General features: G+C 47.7%; 3 protein-coding genes across 8 annotated transcripts; 2 read left to right on the forward strand and 1 right to left on the reverse strand.

Moving 5' to 3' along the window:
- Positions 1-2,457: 2,457 nt before the first annotated feature.
- Positions 2,458-2,907, reverse strand: LOC6594526 (gamma-aminobutyric acid receptor-associated protein). Its single transcript, XM_002019382.2, has one exon. It carries the CDS (start codon positions 2,889-2,891, stop codon positions 2,541-2,543), a length of 351 nt encoding a protein of 116 aa, XP_002019418.1. The 5' UTR covers positions 2,892-2,907; the 3' UTR covers positions 2,458-2,540.
- Positions 2,908-3,238: 331 nt separating this feature from the next.
- On the forward strand, positions 3,239-10,904 carry LOC6594527 (lutropin-choriogonadotropic hormone receptor). 4 transcript variants are annotated; one of them, XM_026995440.1, is made up of 17 exons: positions 3,239-3,823; positions 5,899-6,386; positions 6,622-6,776; positions 6,842-6,916; positions 7,009-7,086; positions 7,977-8,051; positions 8,127-8,192; positions 8,268-8,336; positions 8,394-8,468; positions 8,533-8,650; positions 8,710-9,092; positions 9,155-9,307; positions 9,376-9,525; positions 9,613-9,841; positions 9,900-10,095; positions 10,159-10,355; positions 10,426-10,904. In XM_026995440.1, exons 2-17 carry the CDS (start codon positions 6,057-6,059, stop codon positions 10,612-10,614), a joined length of 2,538 nt encoding a protein of 845 aa, XP_026851241.1. In that variant the 5' UTR covers positions 3,239-3,823; positions 5,899-6,056; the 3' UTR covers positions 10,615-10,904. The 4 variants fall into 4 exon arrangements, with proteins under 4 accessions (XP_026851241.1, XP_002019419.2, XP_026851242.1 ...); XM_002019383.2 differs by having other exon boundaries at positions 9,376-9,521; XM_026995441.1 differs by having other exon boundaries at positions 9,376-9,521; positions 10,431-10,904.
- Positions 10,905-13,022: 2,118 nt separating this feature from the next.
- Positions 13,023-20,444, forward strand: LOC6594528 (5-hydroxytryptamine receptor 1A). 3 transcript variants are annotated; one of them, XM_002019384.2, is made up of 6 exons: positions 13,023-13,079; positions 15,209-15,869; positions 15,969-16,071; positions 16,725-16,850; positions 18,201-18,378; positions 18,496-20,444. In XM_002019384.2, exons 2-6 carry the CDS (start codon positions 15,329-15,331, stop codon positions 19,453-19,455), a joined length of 1,908 nt encoding a protein of 635 aa, XP_002019420.1. In that variant the 5' UTR covers positions 13,023-13,079; positions 15,209-15,328; the 3' UTR covers positions 19,456-20,444. The 3 variants fall into 3 exon arrangements, with proteins under 3 accessions (XP_002019420.1, XP_026840084.1, XP_026840085.1); XM_026984283.1 differs by lacking the exon at positions 13,023-13,079 and adding an exon at positions 14,182-14,303; XM_026984284.1 differs by lacking the exon at positions 13,023-13,079 and adding an exon at positions 14,263-14,332.
- Positions 20,445-20,470: the final 26 nt, after the last annotated feature.

Genomic DNA, 20,470 nt, shown 5'->3' on the forward strand with positions numbered 1-20,470 from the left:
CCTTGTGGAGCCAAACGCTTCCAGGTGTTGCTGGCCATGTTGAATATTGCAAAGGCCCCTATATTAGGCCCCTCAATTAATTTAATTCGGAGGAAACCGCACTAACAGATAAGATTATCTACTAAAGAATCCACTGTTTTTGTCTGTTGGCCATACCCTTTTTTGTAGACCATTCAAATTACGACTCATTTTTTCGTTGCAGGGAGAGCAGCAGTATGACCGTCTGATCCTCAGATCCGTAAAAATACCGCTGAAAAACGAACCTCGCACACTCAAACCAAAAACCACTGGATTATAGAGCTGCGCGCCCAAGTTTGAATGTGAATGATTGACAAAGATATAAACGACAGGGAGTGAAAATTCAGATTACCTTTGCATGGAAGTTTCTATAGACCAAGTTTTCTTATATACTTTTTAAAATGAAATTTAATAAATTGATAAAGTAGACCATTATATACCGATATAACATTAATATATTCTCAACTTAATTTCGCTGTCAAATGGTATATTTTGACGTCGAAATGAAATAAAAGCACCTCATGGTCCTCATTTATTTACAACGAGTAGAAAATACCAACAAAAAGAAAAATATTTTCAATGTGACCGCGAACCGTGAAAATAAAAATCCCGAAGAAGTAAAAATGGCGACGTTTGCTGTTGCAACATGTTTCGCGGCAGTCGCAACATTATAAGTTCATTGCTTGCTATCGATATTTCTATCGGGTTCAAAATGAAATTCAATTTCAATGTGGATCTAAATCGTTTAAATACAAGGCCGAAAATGGCCACCAAAAACTACAGAAAGACCACAAAAGAATGTACCCAATCCCCACTGCAAGCAAGATGACGGCAAGCACTTAGTGGACGCCTCTTGCCCATATATGGCTCCAGTGAAGAGGCAGTACGTGATCTGAGATCCTTCAGAGGTGGTTGACGATGCAAGCGAGATTCGAAATGAGGAGATTCGGATCGATTCCAGTGGCGTAGTGTCGCTTATGAACCGTACCTCTTTGGCAGCAATCAAATGAATGGCTGCGGTATTAAGATAATATCTTAATTGTTAATTTCGTATTTATATAGCAAGTCTTTAGTACCCGAATGATCGGTCGAATATCCCCATTCCCGCTTTATGTAACTGCGGCTTAAACAAAGAAACCGCAGCTGGATGCTCCGCCCAAAGCGATTAAAGCTGATTTCCATTGCTAATAATACGCAAATTGCTGTCAAGTCTGGCCCTGTCCCTGGAGAGTGCTGCTGCTGCCGTCCCCTTTCTTCGACAACAAGAAAAGAAATCCCCTGTTATTGTTTTTGTGTCGCCGATTTTCGGCTACAATGTAACCCACAAAATGACAAATCGTTTATCAGTATAAAACCAGGGCCCCCGCCCCCACCCCCCGACCCAGATTGTTCAGATAGTCATGTATTTTTGGCCACTCACTAATTTCCTAATTAAATTTACAAATATATTTTACACTTTTCTTGCCGCAGAGAAGATTCCATTCCGTGCTTCAGGTGTGGATTCGCTTTGCATTGATCTAGTCAATTAGTGGCTGTTCGTTCGTAAATAACATGATATGCAAATCGCAGGCTAAATTAAAATGTATAACAGAATATTATTAAATGTCTATATCGATTCCACTCGACTTGCCGGCCTCTATCGGTTCTCTCTGTGTGTGTGTGTGTGTGGGGGGGTCTTACCTAACCCTAACACCGCCCCCTCCCCTACCACAGATACACCCTTTAGATACACCTTACAGGGTGCCCCGTCTCCTATGTTGGTATGTAAATATTAGGTATTAGGTAGTCTGTATTGCAAAAGTCATGTGAATAAGTTACGATTCACTCGGAGAACTGCATCTATAGATAGATAAAGTATAAAGAATGTTTTCACGCCTGGTCTACTCCTGGGAATGGAATGAAATGGAATCTGTTCTAACGCATAATTGACTTCTTAATCTCCCCCCCAACTATCGTAGATATCTTCGCGCTGAAAAGTTTCCTTTGCTAATCCCCAAGGCGGTGTCAATGAGTAGAATCAACAACTTTGTTTTGCTGCACCACCATCCAGGCTGAATTTAACTTTGAATATGAATTTTTATTGCACCGCCTGCTTTCAGAGCACACTTTAGCCGCGATTTAAACTGGTTTTATGGCTCATATTTTCACCAATTAGTGATCTTAACTAAATAAAGCGGTGGCCTGAGACTGAGTCTGAGCCTGAGACTCCATTTAATTTGCCCAATCTGAATGGGACTGGCTGCCGATTTGTCGATTTGTGAGTTATAATTAAGCCGCGAGTTCACTAGAAGATGAGATTTGTTTTGTTCGCTTCAGTTTTAATTAATATGTTGGTTTTTTCACAGCCCCACAAAGTGGGCAAAGACCAAAGGGGAATTACATTTTCAATTCAATTATTATTCCGGCCAGCACAGCGGGCGGGGCAGACGATGACGGTGCTCGGTTGCTGGACGATTACTTTATTGATGAACTTATAAACTGCCAAAAAAGTGACAAACAACAGTTGGAGACGTCTCTAGAGTCTAGATATTTTCGTCGGAGTAGGACATGTACAGGAAGTAGTCCTTGTCGCGGTGCTCCTGGTACAGGGAGCCCATGGTGGCCGATGTCGGCGGAATCACGTTGTTCACAAAGAAGAAGAGAGCCGAATCGGCGCTCAGCTTGATGCGTTTGCGAATGAGAAAGTAGAACTGTCCCACGGTCAGGTCGGCGGGCACCAGGTACTTCTTCTTGTCGAGATCCGGGTGGCGCGTCTTGGGGGCCTTCTCCACGATGACGGGCACACGGTCCGGATAGCGGCGACGGATCTTGTCGCCCTCGTTGCGACGCTTCTCGAAGGAGTGATCCTTCTTGTACTGAAAGTGCATGTCCATTTTGCGACTGGTTGCGTTAAGAAATAAAGGGGGGATTTTTCAATTTTAGTTTGGGATTTGGTTGGGCTATTGTTTCACGAACGACTTGAATGATTAGATTCTCCCATAGGTAGATAACTAGATATCTCAAGGCCTACTTATGTTATTTCTACATTTACTTCAGCCTTGGACAGGAGGCAGTGACCGCAAGGCATCAAGTGGGAAGAGGCCATAAAAGCGAAAGCTTTCACGCACAACTCAGAGCCACACAAACACACACTTCCACCCACACGCACACCCACACGAACACGCACAAGCACACGGACACGGACACGCACCCGAAGCTAAAACAGAAACACCTTTTGGTTCCGTTCCGTTACGTTACGCTACGGCTCTGCTCTGCCCTGGCCTCTGCCCTGGCCTCTGCTCTCATTTTGCCATTGCTGCTGAAGCAGGTCGGTTCAGTCGGTTGTGCCGTTGCTCCACTGTTCGGATCTCGCGCTCGGATCTCTCGTTCGGGTCTCTCGTTTCTGTGCTTGGCCTGTGCTAGCTTCCGGTTTGGAGCCTCCATTTGTCTGGTGTGTCGCGGGGCTTCAACAGGTGCACGCACAGCCGAGTCGCGTTCTGCCAGTGATAGCGAGTCGATTGATATGTGGCGGCGGCGGTCTTTTAAATCCATGCATCTCCATGACTACCCGTTTAATTTGAAAGTAATTTAATTGCCGAGCATCCGAAGAATGCTTTGTGCCGTGAATTGTTTACACACGCGAAAATAAACGATAACTGCGCGGAAAGTGTGTGTTAAACATTGCCAAACAATCACAGATTTACTGAAAATAAGTGCTTTCGCTACCATAATTCTATATCTTTAATCGCCCATGTGATGGTGCGAATGCGCGTCAGTTCAGTGGAATAATTTATTACAGAATCCGGAATACAGAATAGAGTGTGAGGTGAGTGCAGCGCATCGTAGCCCTCCACAGAATAATCAAACAGTATTTTTTGCTTTGAAAAAATCACTCTCTCTATATATACAGTGTATATGGTATAGTATATCGGTTGTAATCTCTCATGGGTGTGCGAAATCCAGCACTCAAGAGTGTAATCGCATCTGTCATCCAATAATGATGCTGAATGCACTCACAAATTGTTGAGCACATGACAATGGAAATTGATTTGTGTTCTTCGAAAGCAGATACATATATGTCCTAGAGAGAGAGAGAGAGAGAGGGAGAACTTGGGTAGATACATAAGTAATGTTTTAGCAGCCATTATCTATCCATGAGACCACTTTCATGAACACTGAGAGCTGGCAATCAGCGATTCAGTTACAGGACACGCTGTCCTCCGCGTAAAAGTTTGGAGCCACTCGAATAATGGTATTTTAATTCGATTCAGAATAATGTTCTGGTGAGAGCTCCACTCTCGCTATTGCTCTCAACGCTCCACAAATTGTTACTAACTTGTTTTATAATTTTATTAATGCCCGTAATTAACAATAATTCGTCAAAAATGACACCAGAATGGCACTGCCATGGAAACAAAGCGACCGGCCCGGCCCGGCCAGTCTGGTCTGGTCTGGAACTATGCTCATTGATGCATGAATGTTATGGGACAACAAAACATGCTGCCACCTAATTGGCTGAGCTTTTGATGAGTCGTGCCCATTAAAGGATGCTGTTAGGGAAATTGCGTCCACCGAGCTTCAAGGGAGAAATCGTCCAAGGATTGGCCGCATTCAGATGAGATAGATTCGAACTGCTAACTATTCATTCGCGCTTTTGACTTTGAGGCAAACAATCAAGAGCAGAGCCAAGAGCTGCCAATCAAATGAAATATTGTGTAAATAATTTACTTAACTCATTTGCCATCTCTTGAACAAACTTTTGTATACTCGAGTAATTTTATTATCAATCTGTAAACTGATTGCGTCATTGGCACAAAATCTAAACTTGGAAGCGGACCAGCAGCACGTGGAAGGGTTTTGGCCAGATGACATACTCCCTGGGGGGGTCTACGAATCAGAGAATCGCACATGGTTCATGGAGGTTTCCGCGCATTCCGCTGCAAGGTCGCCACGCCTAAAGGTGTCAATTAATTTATTAATTATTCCCTTTATTGATTGCACATGGCGACTGGGACCCTATTCGGCCGCTGGCATTGTGCATTTTTTACCCACCAAATAAGACAATAAAAGCTAAAGCGGGAACAGTAGCTGCGGCTGTGGCTGTGTCTGTGGCTGTAGCTGGAGCACATGCGAGAACAAATATTTGTTAATTAAAAAGTCGAAACATGGCACAAAGCACACACACCACCTGTCGGCAGGCCTTTGAGCCGCAGATAAGCGTATAGAATTATAGAAATAGTTGGTCTGGGAATCAGTAGTCTACGAGATTGTGTTCCCGGGCCAATCTCTGTTTGCTGGCCAGTAATTGCGCCCCACTGGAGACCGAAGCTGAAACCGAATAATTAGCTGGAAATAACTAAAATAAAGCACAAACAGAGAGCCCAGAGTCGGAATGAATGCATGTGGTATATGTATATGTAAACTCGGATAAACAGCGAAACGTGATATGGGACGTAGGCCGGATTGTACATATTGTGTCTAAAAATAATGCAATAGGTTAAATATGAGTTTTATTTCGATGATAACATATGTTAATTAATTAAATCCCCACGCGATCTTCCCCAGTATTTGCTTTGCATCGCTCTCTGTCTCTCAGTGTCTCAGAGTCAGTGTCCGCTCGAGGTTTCACTGTACCTTCTCTCTCCCGATGGATTGCTTAAGAAATTTGGCAGCTCTGCCCCTGCCCCTGCCCCTGCCTTTGAAAATCAATCAAACACGCGTCCGGGCCGCACAACGTGACAGACCAATTCACATGTTGGCAAAATATCTGCGGAGCGGCGGATCTGCGAATCGGATCGGACTGGACTGCTATTTAACTTTATCATTCGCCTATTCTTCGCACAATTTGCTTGATGGCTTTATTATGCACTCTGTGACGCAGAACTGACTCTTTTCTTACAGGCTTCTCACCGCAAGATGAGCATTGAACGGAATCATTCCAATTAGAGAGGAGAGTACGCGAGTATCTGACAGATTGAGACAGCGACAGGAAGCCATGCGGCTCCCATCGCGCGCCTAGGATCTCTGACTACTCCACGGAGAGACACTCCGCCGCAGACATGCCCAGGACTGTGAGTCAGCACTCAGCGCTCTCAGACATGAAGTGCCCGTCAATTGCATTTCTCTTCCTGCTGCTGCTCCTGCTGCTGGCCCTGCTCTGTGGCCCGCATCACGCATACGCCCTGGAGGTGGTGGAGGGGGGGCCACTGCGGGAGAGCAACTGCCACGACAGCCACAACGGTTTCGATATCTATCCCAATCCCAATCCCAATGCCAATCCATCTTTGATGCCCGCGACCCTGCCACCGACACTGGCACCCACTCCTGCGCCCTCCTCCTCGCCCTCGCCCTCGCCCTGGAAGTGTTGCTGCTGGAATGCATCTAATCAAGTAAGTGTTTGATCTACGCAATGTAGACTTGAGTGCGGCCCATATTTGTTTACACAATAAACGTGGACAAACAGGCTCCTGAAGGCACTCCGCTCCGCTCTAAGCTCTGGACAACTTTCGCCTCATCCGAGCTTGTGTTGTAGTCAAGTGCCTGCGAATATTGAATTAATCAACTAATTTTCTGCACTTAACACACACACACACCCACTCATACTCCCACTGCCCTTTTCCACAGAGCGAAGAGGTGGAATGCCGCTGCGAAGGAGCGGAACTCACCCGTGTGCCCCAAACCCTGAAGCTCCCCATTCAGCGGCTAACTATCGCGTCGACGGGCCTGCCACGCCTCCGCTCCACGGGACTGAAGGTTTATGCTCCCACATTACTCGATGTGTGAGTATCTCTATCTGCCCAGGAAGGGACATACACCATAAACACATATATTGCGTGTCCTTCAGGGCCTTCACCGACTGTCTGCAGCTGGAATTGATACAGGACGGCGCTTTCTCCAACTTGACTCTGCTGCGAACAATGTACGGCCTGATTGTAATTGTAATTGTGGCATCAATCAACCGAGGCCCACTTATTATACAAATACCATATATATTGTCCCTTCTATTTACAGCTACATTTCGAATGCACCCAAACTGACCTTCCTGTCTAGGGACGTGTTTGCTGGCATTTCGGGCACTGTTGAAATCATGTAAGCCACATCCGAAATTTATCCAAAAATCCCCCACGTCCGTGCCACACATTGTATACATATATGTACTCGACTATGTACTATCTAGCGATGTGTGTACCGACTATATATAGATCTTTGTCTGGTCACTGGGGAAGGCGGTGAGCAGGGAGCAGGGAGCGGAGAGCTGGGAGCGGAGAGTGTTTATGGCATTTATGGTATGCTCTGCTGTGAAGTCAAAACAATTATTCAACTTGTTGCTCCTTCATTGATGGTGCATGCTATGGAATGTTGGGGAAATTCTCGAACAAATATCACAATCAGAGGGGGAGCAGGAGGAGGTAGCAACTCCAAAGCAAGGGGGGAAATTGTTCAAGTGCATAACTCTGTTAACTCCCTTATCTCTAGCTCTCTGTACGCACACATACAGTTGTGTTCAATGAAATAGAAGTGCTTCTAGAAAAATAAACCTTCAATTGGCTCACAAAAGCGCGCTACGAATTGGGTTTGCATTCGAAAAACCCGACGTTTTGCCATCGACTGGAACTGTAGCCACTCCTTCTAGCAGGTTTCAAAGGCTTGCATACCAGGCTTTCCAAAAAACTTCCACTACTTCGATTTGGAAAGCTAGAGAAAGTTTAGAAAGTGCTAAGATGCGCCACTACTATTCCATTGGACACTGCTGTATATCCCCCATCAGAACTAATTCCTGCTGCCGAGTGCTGTGGGCAATGGAGATGCTATGCAATGTCAATAAACAAGCACTCTGAGAGGCAAGAGGCGAAAGGTGAAAGTTGCTGTGTTCGAAGGGTGGGGGGCTTAAAGTTTTCCCGTGAAAATGTCATAGCGTGGGCGAGTGACAGAGCATTTTTCAAGCATTACCTCCATCTTCCCCTCCCCCCTGCCCACAGACGCATCATTAACAGCGGACTAACCAGCGTTCCGGACTTGAGTCACCTGCCGCCGTATAACATTTTGCAAATGATGTGAGTAGCCGCAAACCGCAGCCCCAACGTTGGGTAATTAACTGCCTTTCGCTAATGCTGTTCTCTTCCTCGCAGAGATCTCGATAACAATCAAATCACTCGAATAGATACTAAATCCATAAAAGTAAAGACTGCCCAATTGTACGTATACTGCCCCTCCCCCCCGATAAGCCGCCACGAAATATCCGCAATAATCTCTTGGGACTCTTTTTCTAGCATTTTGGCCAACAATGACATAAGCTACGTAGATGATTCGGCTTTCTTTGGCTCAAAGATAGCCAAACTGTGAGTAGAGATACCATAGATATGCCATTTGCTTGGTTCGAGTCTGGTTTTTTGCAGCTCTCTAAAGGACAATCGAAAGCTCAGCGAAATGCATCCGAATGCATTCCACGGCATCATAGACATAACAGAACTGTACGTAGATGATTTTTGAAGGGCTCTACCTACCTATGGATAATATAATATGATATTTTCCCAGTGATCTCTCTAGCACTGCGCTTGTGGGCCTGCCATCAGCTGGACTGCAGACCATCGAAGCCCTGTACATCCAGAACACGCACACCCTCAAGACGATACCCTCCATATACAATTTTCGGGTAAGCAAAAGGACTCCCTCCCCATCGGTCCCCAGCTTTACATGTTTGCCCCTCCACAGAACCTGCAGCGGGCGTACCTCACCCACTCGTTCCACTGCTGCGCCTTCCAGTTCCCGTCGCGGCACGACCCGGAGCGACACGCGCAACGCATTCGAGAGATCGAGAAATGGCGGGAGCTGTGCAACATCGAGCGCTTGGCCCGCAAGTCGGAGAGAACCACAAATGACTCCTCCGGGGAGGGCAGGGGATGGCAGGAGGAGATGCCGGAGGATTTTGGCACCTTTGACACCGACGGCCTCTCCGGGGAGGCGGCTCCCAGCCTCTATGCCTCGTTCGACTACATGGCGGATACGACCATCAACCTGGGCCAATTTCACGAGCAGATCACCCTCAACCCGGACGATGAACAGTCTGCCGAGTACTGTGGAAATTTCACATTCAGGTGAGACCTTTCCGCCTGATCTTGGGGCCGATCTTTACCGTACATGGGGCATACGTTCGCAGGAAACCCAGTGTGGAGTGCTACCCCATGCCCAATGCCCTGAACCCCTGCGAAGACGTGATGGGCTATCAGTGGCTGAGAATCTCGGTTTGGATAGTGGTCGCCCTGGCGGTCGTTGGTAATGTGGCGGTGCTGACAGTAATACTATCGATTCGGTAAGAGTTACACAATTTCCAGCAGTGGCTGCAGAAGCAGCTAATCTCAAGCCCTATTGCCATTTCAGACCCGAGTCGGCGTCGGTGCCGCGATTTCTCATGTGCCATTTGGCCTTTGCCGACCTCTGCCTGGGGCTCTACCTGCTGCTGGTGGCCTGCATCGATGCCCATTCCATGGGAGAGTTCTTCAACTACGCCTACGACTGGCAATACGGTTGGTTGGTTGGGATGGGGTTTGCCTTCGGCTCTGTTCTCTTATTCTGATTTTGGATTCCTCTCTCTCTCTCTCTCTACTCTATGCCCAGGGGTGGGCTGCAAAGTAGCCGGATTCCTCACGGTTTTCGCCAGTCATTTGTCGGTGTTCACGCTGACCGTGATTACAATAGAGCGATGGCTGGCGATTACACAGGCCATGCACCTGAACCATCGCATCAAGTTGCGCCCGGCGGCGATAATCATGCTGGCCGGCTGGATTTACTCCGTGCTAATGTCCTCGCTGCCATTGTTTGGCATCAGCAATTATTCGTCGACCAGGTGAGAGCAGGCTGGCTCCCCTAGCCCTGCGTAAACTGAATCCTTTGGCGTTTTCCAGCATTTGCTTGCCGATGGAAAACCGCGACGGATACGACACTGCCTACCTTATTGCCATACTCGGGTGCAACGGTGTCGCCTTCTCCATCATAGCCGTGTGCTATGCTCAGATCTATCTATCGCTGGGCCGCGAGACGCGTCACGCACGCCAGAAGAATCCGGGAGAGATGAGCGTGGCCAAGAAAATGGCACTGCTGGTGAGTGAATCGCGGGACCATACCATATACCACCATAATACCACCCACTTGATCTTGTTTTAGGTCTTTACCAACTTTGCCTGCTGGTCGCCCATTGCCTTCTTTGGCCTCACCGCCCTGGGGGGCTATCCGCTGATCAACGTTACCAAATCCAAGATATTACTAGTATTCTTCTATCCATTGAACTCGTGCGCGGATCCCTATCTGTATGCCATACTAACGTCGCAGTATCGCCAGGACCTGTTCACCCTGCTGTCGAAGTGAGTAAAGGCAGCTCCCTTCTGTATCTGTATCTCTATCTTTCATCGGGAATGCCCCCTCCCATTGCAGATTAGGTTTCTGCCGTCAGAGCGCTTTAAAGTACAAGCACAGCACCTCCATCCAGGCCACCTCGCGCTTCACCATCCACGGATCCATCCAGCGGCACGGATCACTCAACTGCAAGATGCAGCAGCCGACGCTCCTGGGCGTGGAGACACAGAGTATGCTGAAGAGCAGCGAGGACTACGTTTAAACTGAAGCTTATGTATTCTGAATACACCTGTTCTTCTACCTGTTTGTGATATATGTATACATTGTAATCTTTTAGCTCTCTCTACACTAGTTGTAGTTCTGTTACGTTACGTTAAGTTTTTTGTTAGCTGTGCCAGTATTGTTGCATCCTCCCATTACCTATTGCAAATATTGTACCCTCTAAGACTAAAGGTTTCTAAGATTAAGGTTCCTTTTAAAGTTATCTGATGCCTAGAGCGGAAAGTATTTCTAAAGTTTTCAATGGATTACCATGGAATATGCTATGCTGTATACGATTGTTGTTGTGCATATTCAAATATATCGTTCAAATGTGACGTTCAATACGATGTTCTCATTAAATATATTGGAAAACGAGCCAGCATTTCCACTGCATTACCCCTGGCCAGCGTTTGATTATCAATAAAAGTTTTACCGCTTGCCGTTTGAAATTGTATCGTCAGGGCTGATATCGATAAGCTGAATAAATGCACAGCGCACTCTGGCGGTTGGTTTAAGCGCAACGCAGCGTTGCCACACCTACGAATAAATGTCTCACTTGAGACGAGGAAAATGTACCAACGGAATTTTGATATGTTGGCCCTAGATCAAGCGGCAAGGGCAGCGGCTCACAGCTTTCCCGCTCGTTTTTGGTCGGCTTCGAGCTATGTCCGGAGCTTTTTTGACGAGATGTTGGCATCCCTGTGGTTCTGTGTCGTCATCAACCAAACAAGTAACGGAAAAATGCAACGTGCTGTGATGCTCTTCGAATTTTTACCTAAATTTGCGCACTGGTTTCAGAAGACTCACACGTTTCTCTATCCAGAGTACGCCTACAAAAAGAGACGAGTAGAAATTGGAGACCACGAGGCCATAGCTGTATTACCAGGATATCTATGCCTTCCACGAGGTGAGTGAAAACAAAGAGATCCCTTTCAGAACTGTCATTCCCATCGTTCTTTTTCTTTAGCTGGAGGAGTGTGAAATCGATGTGAGACTGAGCTCCTTCAAAGGGTGTAGCAGAAGTCCTTGCACCTGCACCATCTATGTATATCTCAAGGATTACCTGCAGAAGATCAACGAATACTTTCGGACAGTGCCAGCCATTGCCTTTGGTATTCAGATGGTAACGAGGTCATTACGTTTACATAGGATATTTTATACCATTTTATATCATCTCAGTACGATGTTCCTTAACTTCAGTTGAATGTAGATGGGATTTGATGGTATTCCCCTCCCATGCAATTACACAATTGTTGTGCGGCAATTTTCCAAGGAAAATACTGTGTTTTTGTTTACGACTCTCCTTCCCGCCTATGCAGCCAGTCCTTACCGGGGTTGGGTCCGCCTCTTCCTGGCGGATCAATCAAGCGAAATCAAGCGTGTTGTATAAATATCTATACGTAGCGCACACACACAGAGGCATACGCGTACGCATATTTGTGCTAGTGCGGCGTTTAAGTTTAGTTCGGTAATTAAAAGCCAAATGCTAATAAAACGAAAATTTATTAGCATTGTCGGCGAGTAAGTATGTCCCAGCCCAGGGAGGGGGCGAGGAGTGTTTGTTGGGCACACAAACTATGTCACTTTGGAGGCGGATTGGATGGCGGATATGCCCGATGTGTGTGTGTGTGCCACAATTGCATATGGAAGGAACTTTCGTCGGAGTCGGAATTGTCGTTGGTCTATACATGTGGGTGTTGAAATCCCTATGGATTTTTAATGTACTTAATGTGAGTGACAGCCGACGGAATGGGCACGATCGATTTTCGCGTCGCGGCGCGCCCCTCCCCGGCCCCTCTGCGGAGGGGGCTGGACACCGACACCGACACCCTATCAAATAAATGTCAACGCAAATCCCCATGCACTCCCACGCACTCACACGTTATCAATTACAGTGTAAACCCATTTATTCCCATCTGCATATATGCAAGCCTATTTTCGATGCTGGTCCAATCCCGGCCCCCCCTCTGCCCTGCCTCTTCTGGGCGGGACCCTTAACTCCATCGAGTGTCGCATCCTTTAAAACCCCCGACAAACACAAAGTAAATTCATAATTAATACATTTGCAAAGAGTGATAAAGAAAGAGAAACGAAATTAACAGGGCTTCTCCAGGCGTACAGTGATCCCTCCACAGAGTACACAGCATACCGGGGAACGGAACCCGTGCTATGACCCAAAGCACGGAACGCACACGAAAGGCAGACAGCAGACGGCGAACGGAGGGGTGGAGCGGTGGCAAGGGGCTGGCAAATTAGCCAAATGCGTTATTTGGCCGACAAGCAGCTCGCTCAGTCGCTCACGGGACGTCCTGGCGTTTGGCCGCAAAAAAGAAATATAACCGGAAAAGACCCCTCTCCGCCGACTGCTGTGTGTGTGCGTGTGTGTGTGGGCGAGTGTTGGCTTTGAAATTGGAAATTTGAAAGGAATTTCCAAAGAAAGCAGGCCATGTGCCAGCAGAACTGATTTACTGGTTAGTTCTCGATGGAACATTGAACGATGCTCTTACAATATTGCCAGCCGAAACAACATCTGGCCATAATCAACTGATAAATTTATCAATTAACTTGTCCTGCTATCAGTCGCGGCCAACAGCTAATCAGTTTGTGTGTATCTGTGTGTGTGGGTGTTTTGTGCAACAAGTCTGTGTGTGTGTGTTTAATCAAATAAATAAGCCAATTAATTGGGGAATGGATTGCATTTAATGAGAGTCGCCCCTCGGGACGTGCTTCAGGAACTTCTGTGTACCTTTCACCTTTGCTCTTAATGGGGCAAAACCCTGCTTGATGCCGAATTTTGATGATGAATCATAGAATGAGCCCGTGTGTCTAGTAATTTCGTTTATGTTCGCACTTAATCCACGGGTCTACTGGCACTTTGATTACTCAGATTTACTCATCTCCCCCGCACCCGTACCCGTACCCGTACCCGTACCGAACCGTGTGTTCTATCCAATATCTTTGCCGTGTCTTTCGCTCTCCGCCACCCACTCTCTTAATCATTTTATATCAGATTTTTCCAAATATTTTCCAAACAAAGACCTGGAAATGTACGCGCCTAAAGAAAACAGCAGCATCACAAAAAGAAATAAAAAAAAAAAATAGAAAAAATTATCAAAAAAGTATAACTCAGGAATTTTGTTCAATGCCGCCCTGTGTTGATGGTTTTGTTGCTATTTGTGTACTTTAATCGACAACAATAAAAAAACTAAAAGAAATGGCAAAGCCGAAGCTGGGAATACCCTAGCGAATGCGGATGCTCTATGGCAGATTGAGATACATTTAAGCATAAGCAGGAGACAGATAGATGGCCTATAGTCCCTCCTTCTGGGCGTTGCAAGCTTCCCTCGAACTTTGCTATGCCTTCTGCAAGGGTATACAAATATTGCGCATACGCTACGTTGACTAGTCCGCTCAGCAGGGGGAGCAACATCTCAGGTTGGACGCGCCGACTGCCGGCGGGCCGACAGCCAACTGTCAGTTTGTAATCAACGCGTGCCAGCGGCAGCTGTGCGTGTGCCTAAGAGCCATTTCGGGAGCCATAACCCCAGGTCCCCCGATTCCGTTCAGATCCGTGACATATAGCCATCGATATCGATAGAAACAAAGTGCAGTTTGGATGTGTGCGTTGTCGGGTTGAACAAACCCATTGTGCCCAACCGTGGGGCCAGAGATTAATTACTTAACCATACGATACGGTACGACACATGTCTGCCTGCGACTAGAGGTGGGAGATAGTTGAGAGAATTGTATCTGAGAGACAGCTTGAGACCGGTGCAGTGCAACCAGTTTGTGTTTATCTACGGGGCGTGGAAGAACCTCGGATCCATCATACATCTGTATGTGCATTGCAGCTATAGTGTCATCCGATCGAAGGTTGCTCTCGGGCTGGCAATAAAACAACCAATTCGTAGGAAATTCCTCTGGCTATGGAATATGGCTCCATGTGTTTTGATTTATTTATTGATTGCCAAACGCTCTTTGAATAAACAGAAGAATAGAAACAGAAACAGATTTTCGGCCCGCATTCACATTCACAATCCCAATCGCAATCCGAATCCGAATCCGTATTGAACTGTAATGGGAATATTAATTGGGGGATCATTTAAATATTATTTTCGGGCCGTGCATGTTCCGCTGCATAATTTATGGGACGCTAATTACTTTGTTTCGTGTGCTGTCCAAGGCCAATTACGCTTACTTATTGCAATTTATGTGGCCGTATGCAGTCCGGCCGTAATTGGAAATTGTGTAAGGCAGCCGTCGCCGGCCACACACTGAGAAACACAGCAGAAGTGTTCCAAATTGACAGAGCGAATAGAACAGACTATAAAGTGATCAGAGAGTCCCCAAGATTCCCAGAGAATCTTCAAGCAAGATGCGGGATAGTGGGTACTCTACCATCAATCATCAATCATCAGCCGATTTCCTATAGAATTCATGAACTTTTACTTGGTGTACTAGCTTTTTCCCTCAGTGTACTGTTTGAATGCAATTCTGGTGCGTTCTCTCACTCGTCTGGCATTTTTCTAACGACGCCACCGAGTCGGACCCAGCCCAGTTTGTGTTGCCAGTTGATTAAGTGAACCCTTTTCCCACGCAGAATCAATTTGTAGATGTCCAATACGTACAACTACACCTTGGAGCACACCACAAAGGAGCGATAGACAGTGTCAGCAGGGAGCACGAAGCACGAAGCACGGAGCAGGGAGCAGGTGGAACCATGACCATGCCACTGAACAGTAGCAGTAGCGGCAGCGACTTGCCAAGTGCAACTGCCGACCCGCATCAGCCTCTGCCTCATCATCATCATCATCAGCAGACCCTGCTGCTCTATTCCGGACTGCTCTCCTCGGCCCTGTCAGTCGCCACCACGGAAGACTCCAGTGTCAGTACGAGTAATGCCTTGGTGCTCATTCAGACGACAACCAGTGCCACGACAGCAGCAGCAGGATTGGGAGGATTGGGATCAGGAGCCACATCCATATCCACGCTCAGGGCTACGGCAACGGCGGCCGGAGTGCTGGGAGTGCCTTCGGTGAACTCCTATTTGGTGAGCATGGCCTGGCCCAAGTCCCTGGCCGTCGCCCTGTTCCTGGTGCTCATCCTCGTCACGGTCGTGGGCAACACTCTGGTCATACTCGCCGTGATGACCACCCGACGGCTGCGCACCGTCACCAACTGCTTCGTGATGAACCTGGCCATAACGGACTGGCTGGTGGGCACCTGTGTGATGCCTCCATCGGTCATCCTCTACATAACAGGTGGGTGGCAGATGATCCCTTTGATTCCCTTTGACAGCCAAGCAAATCCCTTCCTGGAAAAGATTCCACTTCAATAAATGTACAAAATTTACTCTGCAGGCACCTGGCGCTTCGGATGGATACTGTGCGACATATGGATCTCCCTGGACATTCTCCTCTGCACCGGCTCCATCCTTAGCCTGTGCGCCATCAGCCTGGACAGGTGAGTGGTGCTCAGGGGGCTGTTCGTAGAGCTAATTTCTTAATTTGTCGTTGATGACTCATAGTCCATATCCGAAGCCAAAGCCAAAGCCAAAGCCAATGCCATGGCCCAAAGCTATCTCTGTGGGCTAGGGATAGGAGACAAGGTGCAAAAACAGTGCAAAATAATTTATTTGTTGACGTTTTTATTGCCCCTTGACTGTTGCCATTGCCATTGCCACGCCAGCCAGCAGCATACCCTTTGAATGTCCTCCGACACCACAATGGATGAGCAGCAAGGATTGGGTGGGGCTGTCCTTAGTCCACAGTCCACAGTCCACAGTCGACAATCCGTAGTCCATCCGTAGTCCGTTGCTTTTGTTGGAAGTTTCAATTACATTTTAATGGCATTTCCAAGTTTTGTGTGCTGCTTTCTCTCTCTGTTCTCCGCTTTCCGCTCTCCGCTCTGCTCTACTTGGATGGCGATGCCTCACGATTCCTGAGCGACCTGGTCCTGGCATGGCTTGGCCTGGGCTGTGGCTTTATGAACAACAATATGTCTGTTTGGCTTTTGTTTTTTGTTTATTGTACTTTTTCTCAATTTCCTCCATTTGCCGTGCGTTTATTGCCTTGCCGTGCCGGGTGGGCCGGACTGGGCTGGGCGCTCTCTTTCAGGTATCTGGCCGTCACACAACCCTTGACGTACTCGAAGAAGCGTCGCTCCAAGCGCCTGGCCCTGCTCATGATACTGGTCGTATGGATAACGGCCCTGTCAATCACATGTCCGCCGTATTTGGGCTGGTAAGTAATGCTCCCCAATGCCACCCAATGCTCTTTTTACGGCCTGCCTCCTCCGCTGATCTGATGCCTCCGCTGGCTAATGGTATGGATAGATAACGGCCAACAAAGGCCCCAAAATACATGCGCTTATTTATATACAAACGAATTTCCAGCTGCGCCTAAAACATTACGTAATTGCTTCAGCTGTTGTTGTTTTTTCTGCTCTTCTTGCACCCATTACACATTGAAGTTTTAATGAGTTGTTAATGACTTTGTGTGTCGCGCCGCAGTTGCCTCAACTTTTACAGGCCCTGCACAGGCACTCGTATGGTGCATACTCTGAGGCGCCCCAAAATAACCAAAACACATACTTTTGTACAACCCCTGTCCCTTGGTTTCCTTTCCTTATTCCAGTGCAGTTTCACATTAAAGCCACCGGTTAAGCCACAGCTGCGGCACATTAGAAAAACTCTTTAATTTTAACTGGGAAAAAGTGCAATTATGTATAATCAGCAATTCGCACAGCTGCCACCGCAGCATCACTTCGAGAAACAGTTGTAGTCAGAATTTAATGAAACCGAAGGAGAGAGAGAGCTGTTCCCGTTCCGATTGATCGTCTCTGAGCGAGTCGTCGTTGAGCGAGTCGTCTCTCTCTCTCTCCCCGTACGCGCTCTCTCACGAACACTTGAACAGCAAAGAGGCAGCCAGTGAACAGGAACAATCAAGCACCGAAATGGGAGAGGCAGTGGACAGGAACAATCATGCACCGAAATGGGATGGGCAAACGGTAGATCGTAAAGAAGGCAACGGAAGACACTGCGAACAATCTCGTAGTGAATTCTGCACAGAAAACAGACCGAAATACACCGAGAATAATATTAGGAGCCACCAAGTACATATGTTGCTGTTTGTTGTCTAGGATATGGGTAGTAATAGATCTGCTCATCCCACATACTGCCCTCTGCGCTGGGCTCCCTTTAGGTGGATCTAATTTAACAGGGTTTCCCTCATCAGGGCTCTGCTTTCATCCCAGCTGTTCATTTGGTTAGCTTTGCTTTCCTGGGAATTCGGAATTTAAAAGTCAGTTCAGATTTGTGTGGGCTCAATGACCAGCACGAGGAGAGACGTTCGTGCATAAATAAAAGGGGTTCCAGAAGGGAATCTGAGCCACGACTGGCTTTGGACTTAAATTCAAATTTCGCTCTGCTTAACTCACTCGGTTGTCAGGGCCCAAGTCCCCAGATCCCCAGAACGCCAGAAGCCCAGTCCCCAGTCCCCAGTCCCCGTCTCCATCTCCATTCGCATCCGCATTCACGACCGACTACAGACCACACATCCAACTCAAGCTGGAATTCAATTTTCCATTCGCAGGTACGAGGCGGGCAGGCACCAGGAGGAGTATGTGGACTGTCGCTACAACCAGAACAAGGGCTACGTGGTCTTCTCGGCCATGGGATCGTTCTTCATCCCCCTGACGGTGATGCTGTACGTCTACGTCAAGATTGGTTATGTGCTCACCTCGCGCCGACAGCGCATTGTGCGCGATGCGGTAAGCTGTCTCTCTCTCCGTCTCTCCTGCAATGTGTCATGAAATTTATCATCAGACCATCTCTAACCGCCTGTCACACTCTCCCCACTCTCCCCTCTCTCCCGCACACTCAAACAGAACTCGGAGCGCACGGCGGACTGTGACGTGGATGGCGACAACTTCATCTCCGAGTCGGAGCACTATCACTGCACGCCCACCAAGTGGCTGCCGCACCGGAAGTCCCGCTGGAGGTTCAACTCGTTGCACGACCAGACAGGCGCAGGCACAGGCACCGGCACAGGCTCCACTGCTAGCGCGGGCAAACAGTCACTCAAGTGCCCAAAGTGCCAGGAGAAGACCGGACAAGTGCCGGACAAAACGCTGACCTTCAAGCACCAGCCCACGTTCTACGAACTGGTGGAGGTCTCCCGCCTCTCCTCACTCATCCACTGCTCGGCAATTAGCTGCAAGTACGGCGGCCCCTGCATGCATTCTACGCCCTCGGTGCCCTCGGGGCTGCACTACACGGGCAGCCAGGCCTCCTTCTCGGACACCTGCCTGGGGGGCATGCAGGGATCCAATATGGCCGCCGAGTCGCCATCCGACTCCAAGCCGCAGCCGTTGGACGGAGACTCCAAGGGCGGCTCTCAGGCGGTCCTGCAGAAGAGAGTCTTCGACATGCAGCACCATTACCAGCAGGGACAGGTGCCGGTGCAGGTGCCCGTCCAGGCCCATCATCATCATCACAGCCATAATCACGGCCAGCACAACCCCCACAGGATGCCGATGCGAGTTTCGACCACGAAACGTGATAGCACAAAGACCGCCAAGACCCTGACGATTGTGATGGGCGGCCTAATTGCTTGCTGGCTGCCGTTCTTCGTCTACTACCTGCTGATACCCTTCCTTCCCCGGCCGGCGGTGCTCGAGGACCTCATGTTCGGCTTCACCTGGGTGGGCTGGGTCAATTGCGCCATAAACCCCTTCATCTACGCCTTCTACAATCCCGACTTTCGCACTGCCTTCTGGCGCCTCACCTGCCGACCCATCTGCAAGCAAAAGCGTCCTCCCAACCATCTAGCCATGTTCCGCGGCTAAGCTCCCATTCCCATTCCCATTCGCATCCCATCCCAGTATCTTGATAGTTGTGCCATAATCTTAGAAAACATCCTTTAGACAATCCAAGCAAGGCTCAGATGTGATGGATTCCCATCCTCAAGCTAAGCGCCAGAGTCCTAAGAGATGTATCTTGTCCATGTAGCTTTTAGTGTGCACTAGGCTTTATCCCAATGTTGCACTATGTAGATGGTTTCTCTAGTCGTCCGGAAGATACTTACTTGTTGGCTCCACCATCATAGAATATCTAATTAAAGGCAGTATTTATAGTGTATCCGCATTCAAGGCTCTCCTTTGGTCTTGGTTGAGTTATGAGTGCCATCTTCGAGCAGAGACGAATTAATCCTATTTAAGATTTTATAATATATCATAAATATATGTATGCGCAGTGTGTGGTGGAAAACAAACCAAAACCGAAACCAAAAGCGAAACCAAAACCGAAACAAAAGACAAATTATAGTATTTGCAGGGTCTTTGTTGCCTGACAGCAACTGTTGACTGTCTGGATGTCTGGCAGATGAGATGATGGTATGGGTCCGGTCCAGTAGCTGCCAACGACATATCTGGCGTATCCTTTGTGGGTCCGTCCCACGGCCCTGCAGGCACTGACAGAGTCCGGGTCCGGGTCCGGGTCTGGCCAACCCATTTAATGTTTGAGCAATTGTCCGGAGGAGCACTGAAAGTGAAACTGAAACGGGACTTCAAGCTGCAATTGTGCTGGAAAAGATTTTGAAGTGGACACACATAAAACACAAACAAAAAAACAAAAAAAAAACAAAAGAATAAAAGAATAAAAGAAAAGAAAAGCCTTTGTCCCCACTCTAGAATTAGGAAGCACGTTTTTTAGGCCACTGAAGTCACTAGACAGACACTTTGTATATTTGTACTATGTACTATATGTGTATGCTATACTACTATATATTATATTCAACTTGTTATATTTATAAATGTTCACTTGGAATGGATCTCTGTAGGACAGGAAGTTCTTGCAATAAAA

The sequence above is a fragment of the Drosophila persimilis genome, unplaced genomic scaffold (assembly GCF_003286085.1).
Source record: "Drosophila persimilis strain 14011-0111.01,24,50 unplaced genomic scaffold, DperRS2 tig00000000-arrow-pilon, whole genome shotgun sequence".
Taxonomy (NCBI): domain Eukaryota; kingdom Metazoa; phylum Arthropoda; class Insecta; order Diptera; family Drosophilidae; genus Drosophila; species Drosophila persimilis.